This window comes from Cyprinus carpio, chromosome B7 (genome assembly GCF_018340385.1).
Source record: "Cyprinus carpio isolate SPL01 chromosome B7, ASM1834038v1, whole genome shotgun sequence".
Taxonomy (NCBI): Eukaryota; Metazoa; Chordata; class Actinopteri; order Cypriniformes; family Cyprinidae; genus Cyprinus; species Cyprinus carpio.
Window position 1 is genome coordinate 9,252,156 of NC_056603.1, and position 9,010 is coordinate 9,261,165.

At 41.2% G+C, this 9,010-nt stretch overlaps 1 protein-coding gene across 1 annotated transcript; it reads left to right on the plus strand.

Moving 5' to 3' along the window:
* Window positions 1-300: 300 nt before the first annotated feature.
* On the plus strand, window positions 301-5,092 carry LOC122137929 (uncharacterized protein C4orf54-like). Its single transcript, XM_042727099.1, has one exon. The coding sequence runs from the start codon at window positions 673-675 to the stop codon at window positions 5,071-5,073; it is 4,401 nt and encodes a 1,466-aa protein (XP_042583033.1). The 5' UTR covers window positions 301-672; the 3' UTR covers window positions 5,074-5,092.
* Window positions 5,093-9,010: the final 3,918 nt, after the last annotated feature.

Here is a 9,010-nt window from a genome sequence, read left to right on the forward strand (position 1 = left end):
TCAAGGCCTCATCTCTGACTGTGAATCCCTCTCATATTCGTCATGCTGTAACTCCATTTAGAGCGTCAACATTTCCATCACATGACTGAGAGCGATTATATGGCTGTGACATATTTCTTTTGTTGGGTTATGGCGGTGACACGTCAAAAGCGCACATTGTTGAGCGAGAAGCTTAAGGAGGATTCATTTTTAGCACAAATGTTGGTTTTGTGGGGGTAGTCATTGTTTTCTGTTTTTTGTAACAAAACACGCTGAACATAACATCCTGGTTCTAAAATAGCCGTTTTCGCATTTCGTCATCTGCTCTAAATTTGCAGTCATACGCATTTTAAGTGACAGCGCGCAACACAACAGGCTGTGTCGTGGACCTCGGGCTCCGTTTGTCTTCAGATGTACGCCTTGCATTGCATCGGTACGGGAATATTCATGACATATTCTACGAGAACGTACAGTAGGGATTACAGTAGTGTGGTCTGCCTCACTGGAACGAGGTCGCGTGGCGTGAACGTCTGGCACGCGTGTAAAATGACGGTCTCGGGTGAGGAAGGCAGAGCAGAGCCACAACTTCACTAGGATTGGACAACTGGCAGTGCAGTGGGGATTCCTGGGGACTGGTGTCTCACCTAAAAGACTTCAGATTTTACAACCACGGCTTTATCACCAACAAATCAAATGGCAGCTTTGGAGAAAACACTCATTTACCGAGAAGACACCCATTCGTTTAAAAACTTTCTTTCCAAACGGGACATGCGCCTGATAGCCGCGCAAGAAGAGTCTAATTATGTGGATCTCAGCGACCTGCTGGAACTAAAATTGGATGATACAAAAACAGTGAAAGTGACATTCGGAGACTCGGGTCCTTTGGCAATAATTAAAAGCATTAGTGGCATGAGCGATTCACAAGGAGAGCACAAACCTTGCACTGAAAAAGTAAACGAATCTACTGAGCGTAAATGCACCCCGGAGGAATGCGTGGAAAAGTCGAGCTCTTTTGAAACAGCAGCTTTGGAAATACCTCAAGCTGATAAAAACGACACGGACTGTACCCAGGAAACAGAGCAAAAGCCCAAATCCCCAAATGTGGAGACGCAGAGCCCAGGAAGCAATAACCATGAACAATACAATGATGTTTATATGAGCAGCAGAAGTGAATCGGATGATGAGGTCACCGTGGTGCTTTCGGATCACGGCACGCCTGAAATCCTTGAAGATGAATCGCACTATATCACAACCCACGAAATCCAGCTTTTGGAGTTGGACCACGATACGGATTACGACTTTGAGACGGGATCCAGCTGGGACATCGAGGACGATCTCCAGGTGTATTCGTTTGTCGATTATGCGTCTTTTGACAGCGATGAAACTTTAGGTGCAAAAGAGGCGAGTATGGAAAGCAACCAGGCTAATACGAGCGAAGCAGTGGTCAGCAGTAAGCCTGAAAGCAATTTCCGTGACGCGGACAAATGTGCCAGCTCAGATGAGGGCTTGTCAAAAAAGCAAAAAGCAGCTGGGCAGATTCACCTGTCAATCAAAGCCACTTCCCGCGCTGTGAATGAGCCAAGCAACATCCAAGAACAAGCAAAAGGCATAAGCCGCTATGTTTTGAGAGGAGTGGATGCAAGGGGCGACAAAGTGTGTGATAACGCAAAGTGTTTCATTGCTGTGCCGGGGCGCCTGCACTTTGGCAGCAAACTGAAATGCAAAGATGTGAACGAGTATTCAAGCGGTGCGTCCAGCGCGGTGAGCGAGCTGGACGACGCCGATAAGGAAGTGCGCAATCTCACAGCCAGGGCATTCAAAAGTTTGGCGTACCCATATTTTGATGCCATAAACTTTAGTACTTCTAGTGAGTCTTCTGCTTCAGAGCATGGGCTGGGAATCAACAGGTGGTCGACGTTTGTTGACCTAAAGTATGGCAAGGCGAGGGATCAAAACTTAGTAGCACATAAAGGCTCCACATCCAATTTCCATTTCGCCAAAAAGAGGGACGGTAAAGAGATAACGGGCTTGACTTTGACCAGCATGCGAGCTCCCCCAGTCGAGATATTTGCGCTGAACGGCAATTTGGTGAGCCGCAAAAACGCATCCTCTACCACAAAAAAGACTGAGCTTATGGGGAAGTTTTCACATGGCCAAAGTGGGCTCATAAGACTGACCGAAACGCTCAATTTTCGATGCAATGTCAAATCCGGGCAGCCTGTAAACGAAAGCACTGGAGGATCACGTTCCACGGATGAAGTTACAAACACCTTGCCAAGTGCTCAAGGGAGTGAGGCCAGCAAGCGACCCTGCAATGCAGAGGAAACCATGGAAGACACACACAAGAAAGCCATATTCGCATCGAGTCTCCTCAAAAATGTAATTTCTAAGAAAATGCAGTTCGAGCAGGAGCGAAAAATGGAGAGGGGCGAGATAAGCGAGGCGCACCACGCGCCCTCTCCGTGCTTCGGGACGCACGAAGCGCACAGAGATAAAGCGGCCAAGAAAAATTCCAAAGGGCTGCAAAGGCAAAGCTCAAAATTCTCAGAAGCCGACTCCGACTTCACGATCGTCTGCGTGGACGACCTGGGCGACATAGTAGACGGTAATTCAAGCGATGCCAAAGACGACGGGCGCAAAGAAGAGACTTTGACGAGTGCATCAGAAACGAATTTAGAGTCGGCGAATGATACTAAAAAAGGAGCATTCGAAGCATCCAAAAGCACGCTGCTTCGAAGCCAAAATAGCGCGTTCAGATCGTGGAGGGACGGCGAGCTAGAGTTTCAAAAGGAACATAAAAACGACAAAACTCCTGAGGAGAAACCGCTCCGCGAGTGTCCGAGGGAAACCAGCTTCAGCGTCGATTCGGCGAGCGGCAAGCACACCAAAATGTCACATTTGTTTGTGCCAAGCATACAGTCTCCGTCCGCGGACCGGGACCTCAGGAAACCGCCGCCGAATGTGAATTCCTCCACGCGCGATCAAGCAGGGAGCGGAGCTTTGAAGTGGCGTTCAAACACGCTCTATGTGTCCGACGCGACACGCAGCGCTGTGAAAGCGAAGTCGCCAGAAATCAAAATAAGTTTGCGGAGCGTTAGGGACAACAAAAGCGACCCGTTCAATATCGCAAAGATATTGACTCCCAATTTAGGCTGCAAGACAGCTGAGGACAACAGGTGCCAAGCGCTCGCCGCGGCTTTCAAGGGTGAGTCGTCTGACAAAGTGCCTCACTTTATAGTCAGAGACATTAGAGATAACAAGGGCAAGCTACAGACTCCTATTCACCAGGTTAGAGACGTGCGTAAACTGGTTAAGAGCTCATATCACTTTGTGTCTTTAGATAACAACGACAACAAATCTGGCCACTCGACTCGTGATGGAGAGCACAAGACATTAAAGCAGAGTCCTTATCTGAACTCAGCCTCTCTTTCACCCATAGTGATTAAATGCCAGTCTGTGAATACAAATAGCAATGTGAAGCAATCCGGAAATTTAATAGACCCCACCAAGAGACGATTTCCAGAGGATATAGTTGAGACCGACAGGTCCTCCCCTCACGCTGTTGTAGCTAACAGGGTGCCAAAGCAAGAAGTGCCACCTGGAGTGAGAATTGAAACAAGCACACAAAAACAAGATAAATCGAGCGATACAGCCGAGAAGAAAAGTGAACCCAAAATGGCCAACCAGGCCGCTTTGGAAAAATTGCAAGCTGCTGTCAAAACGATGGAGCAGCTGTATGTTTTTGACAAGAAAGAGTGGAAGAGAAAAACAGATCCACGGCCGATAACGGACAGCCACGTGCTCTCACTCATCACCAGCGAGGAACACAGCGTGGACGAACAGGAAAGCAATTCTAGCTCCACTCCAGCTGCTAGATTGCTAAAACGAGATTCACACTCAAACCTGAATGAGATGCCACCTAAAAAAGAAGACAAGTCATCAACTACTCCAATCGCCCGGGAAGAGCAAAATGGCTCGAAACCGCTCACGCAGCTCACAGGAACGCCGTGTAAGTACAGAAGCCAGAAGCCATTAGCTACAAAGGCACTGCAAACGCACATTGCATCACCAGCGACTCTGAGCTCCAAGGGTGTTGCACCTAAATCTCAGAAAGTACCAGTTTCCCTGAAGATATCACAGCCGAAGCGTGTACTAGAAGAGAGGGAGCAGCCGAATGGCAGTGAGACTGAGTTTGCCCCGCTGCAGTTCACTTCCACAGCAGATTCGGAGAACTACCTAACCATACCGGTGAAGCCTCAAGCAACGCCCGCCATAAAGCCAACCATGTCTGGATTGGGCAAAACAGCTGTTTATACAATCCCAACTGGAGGAGGTAAAACCCAAACAGCCAGTCCTCCTTCTTACCTGGTTCACAGTGACACCAGAGGCCATCCGTCGCCAAAACGTTCATCTTTTGTGATGGAGACACGGTCCCCAGATACCCCTACCGCCGCTATTTACCACACACCCCTGCCTGTCCCAATGCAAGCTGCTCAGCCTCAATTTATTTGCTTCTCCCCTACAGTTCAACCCTCCCCCATCCCGACAGATCACTTCCAGGCAACCCAAAGAAAGATGCTGCTGGATCCCACCACGGGAAACTATTACTTGGTGGACACTCCGGTGCAGCCATCAATCAGGCGTCTCTTTGACCCGGAAACCGGGCAGTATGTGGACGTCCCCATGCCACAGCAGCCTCCCATGACCCCTGTCCCATTGCCAATATCCCCTCTCGCTCTCGGCCCGGGAGCTTACGGCCATACTTACATGTTTTACCCAGGATACATGCCAACCACGATGATCCCCGCACGCACTATACAGTCCCAGATCTCTATGCAGTCAGAAGCAGATGATGGGGATAAATCCCATTCTCACACGGGAAGGCAGGAGGATGGAGCTTACATGGAGAGCCCTTATTATATGCCATCTGGGAAGTCGTCGCAAACAACCTCCATGGCTCAACATGTTAAAACCAGCAGGCCGGCCAACAGCAATCAGCCTGTCATCAGCATCACCTCCCAGCAAGGGCCAAGGATCATCGCTCCCCCCTCCTTCGATGGCACCACCATGAGCTTTGTGGTGGAGCACAGTTGAATCCCCACTTACCTACAGCGTAAGTGCCAATTCATTCTTTTTCATCATATTTGCATGTACTGAACATTTTTTTCATAATGGTAAGGGCTTTAAAAGAAATCAGTTTAAGCCAAAAAAACAATTCCGTACATTTAAAGTGAAAATCCTTTGTATGAAAATAATCAGCTAGACAACACGACCTTAATAAGATCCATAAGACATTTTTTTTAATTATTTATTTCGTTTTTAGTTTTCCAACCTTTTGTTATGGCTTGTTTTAAATCTTTTGAATATCATCTTTAAAATGTTTTACAGGAATAAATCAGTTACACTATCTCATACTGAATACCCTTTTGTATGTTTTTAATTTACAGTATATACTTACACTGTATATAATTAATTCAAGCAGACCATAGAAATTATTTATCTGAAATGATTATTAAGAACTATACCAGGTTTGGGAAATTATTTTGCTTTTATTTGATTGTTCCAGTCCAGAAAGTATTTGTATTGTTTAACACAATGTTATGGATTATATGGGTAAATTAAAGGGATAGTTAACCAAAAAATTTTAATTCTTTCATTTTCTCATGTAGTTTGAAACTTGTAGGAATTTCATTCAAAACCGAATACAAAACACAAAAAAGTAAAAAATAAATGAAACAAAAAATTAACAGTAAATGTACAATAAATAACCAAATTAACAGTAAATATAACAGTAAATCCTCTTTAAGTGCACTTCATAATGACAAAAAATAATTTGAGTGTGCATGTGCACATCTAGCTATAACTGTTTCCTTGTACTTCTCTTTTTTTCTTTTCTGGTCACAAGGGGTCCTGTTTAATCGATTTATTGATTTGTGGGGCATCTGCTTAAGTGTCTGCTTATATTACTTTCAGCTAGTAATGGCCCTCTTTTGAAGAACTGTTTTTGTCAAAACAACATTAGACCCCCTTTGACTTTCATTGTATGGACAAAAAAAGGACATTTTGTATTGACTTTATTTTTATTTTTATTTTTTGTGTTCTGCATAAGAAGAAAAAAAGTCATGCAAGTTTGGAAAGACATGATTGTGAGTAAATAATCACAGAATTATAATTAATGGGTGAACTATTTAATATTTAATCTTAATAAAATAAGACTTAAGACTTGTAGACATAACACTGCCATTGTGCTGTTTAATATTAATTACTTAACTTCAGCAGTCAAAACTAAGATAATTAATGAATAATAATTGTCTCCCAATGACTATCTTAGAAAAAATCAATGCTTTCATTATGCAGAAAATGTATCTCTTTTTCTTTTTTTCGTTTTGGCCCTGTTTATATTTAGCAACTTCAGATTGAACTAGAGCTGTCAAATGATTAATCGCGATTAATCACATTCAAAATAAATGTTTTTGTTTACATAATCTATGCATGTGTACTGTGTTTATTTATTATGTATATATAAATACAAACACATCCAGTATATATTTTGAAAATATTTACTTGTATATACATTTATATATTTATATTATTATATTTTATATTATATATATTTTATATATAAACATAACATATTTTTCTTAAATATATACATGCATGTGTTTTTATTTATATATAAATAATAAATATACACAGTTCACACTAATATATTATGTAAACAAAACTTTTATTTTGGATGCGATTAATCGTTTGAAATCACTAGATTGAACTAATACTAACCAAGAAGCAATGAAAAAATAAAAAAGCAATGAATAAGGCCCTCGACTTGTTGGAAGCTAGAAGCCACCTGCTCTTTTAGAGTGCAGATTATTCTGTATAAACTAACAGTGAAAGCTTAAAGACTAGCAATGCATTCAATGTATACATGGCTTATGAGTTAGAATCGGACACATAACCTTGGTAAGACTGTACTGTGCAGAATTAGTAGACCCACATTGCCACAATGTTATTTCTCTATATTCACTCTTAGAAAAAAAAGGTACAAAAGCTGTCAATGGGGTCGTACCTTTTCAAAAGGTAAAAATATGTACCATTTAGGTAATATTGTGTAAAAGTTTTAAGTGGGGTGGTACCTTTTCTGTATGCATAATGTTATAATATGTTGCTTTTTGATTTTGTATCTCAGGGTATCGCTCCAGGGATAGCTTTGTATCTATTTTTCTGAGAGTGTACCACGCGTATACTATTTTGTTTATATGTGTATAAATAAAAATCGTTTTATGTTAATGTCTCCTGCTCCGGTCATAAAATAGCACCCTCAAAATGCATGACTAACTGTTCTATTTCCTCAAGAGCTACTGTATGTCTATGGTATGGATAGTGTTAAGATGAGAGAGTGGCATGGCGTCTGCCAGTGGGCAGAAGGAAAGAGGCGTGGCATGGTTGGCATAGCAGTGGGAGGAGAGAAAGGTCAGCCAGTTTGTGGCATGTGTTTGTGCTGATACAGTGTTGTGCCATCTGCTGCTGGATATCAAGACTCCTCGTCCTGAGATGCTTGTGGCACGGGCAGGTCACCTTTTTATAGGACAGCCCTATGTTAAAGGGAAAGACCCAGAGGCGGGCCAGAAGCTTTGCCTGAGGGATATTATCCAAACAAATCAGCGGACGTGCGATCGCACAGCGCAGGGGAGTAATATGAGATGCCAAAACTGCAACATTTTAATGACCTATAATCCAGCTATTAGCAAGCGGATGGTTTTAGAGACACTTGAAGATCATGTTTGATTATAAGAACGGCCTGAAAACTAACCTGTTAACTGATAACTGTGTTCCCATTGCTCACAGAAGAACGCTGATGGTAAATTTAGTTTTTAATGTCATTCTTGTTTTGTTTTATACAGGAGCCGCATGACGCCATCTTTTCACTGATTTAATTTTTTTGCTGAACTCATTTTCTATATTTTGGAACCTCCTTCATCATCTTCATCAAGAAATCGCACATTCTTCTCACATTATTATTTGTGGGCCGCTTGTTTTGGCTCATTATCCCACTTGCTTCATTTTGTGTTATAAAACTGTTTTGTCTGCTTCTCAAATCTTATTTTTCTGCATTTGGATTTTTTTTTCAAAGTGTAGTTGAAAGTGCATTTACTGTATGGGTTACTGTAAAAAAAAATCACTTTAAGCACCTTCAGAATAATGTCAGTCAAATGAGAGTACAACAGCTAGGGATGCACAGATAATAAAATTCTCATGATAATTATTTTCATGCTATGGATGTTAACTGATGAATAGCCAATATTACAACTTTATTATACTATTTCATCTAAATAAATTGAAAACAAAAGACTAACAACTAAAATGTATCATTTAGTGAATTTAGGCATACATACATTATTCATTTATAGTCATTTTGAGATTTGGTAAATATTTCCTTGAACAGTATTATTAAATTATGTGTGTTTTTTCAAGACTAACTTTGAGTGAGCATTAGATGATGTTAAATGTAAAAATGCTAATGTGTGTACACAATTATATAGCCAATATGGGCTGATATATATCCAATATCAGGATATATAAATAAAAACAGGCTCCATTATAAATAGGCAGTTAAATTGATACTGTTGTTAAGGCTGATAACAGGTTCTCTATATAAAACACCAAAATTTCTCCTGCTATCCATCATTCCTTAACCGAAGCTCTTCTCCTGACCTTGAATCTCAGCACTCTTCCTTGAGAGGTGTAATGTAAAATGAATGGATTGCATTACAATTTTATATATATATATATATATATATATATATATATATATATATATATATATATATATATATATATATATATATATATATATATATATATATATATATATATATTGTTTTTCTGCTGGTATTAAATAAACCACCTCATTAAAACACAAAAATGTGTGGATGATGTGGTGAATGGGATTTTTTAGGGGACTGTGTTCCTCTATTATCTTACAGTACCGGTATAGTGTGAGTGTGTAAGAGAATGTGTTTACCATTTCATT

Bases quoted from the DNA above. Each gene is read 5' to 3' on its own strand.
- LOC122137929 (XM_042727099.1), top strand. From the start codon at position 673: ATGGCAGCTTTGGAGAAAACACTCATTTACCGAGAAGACACCCATTCG.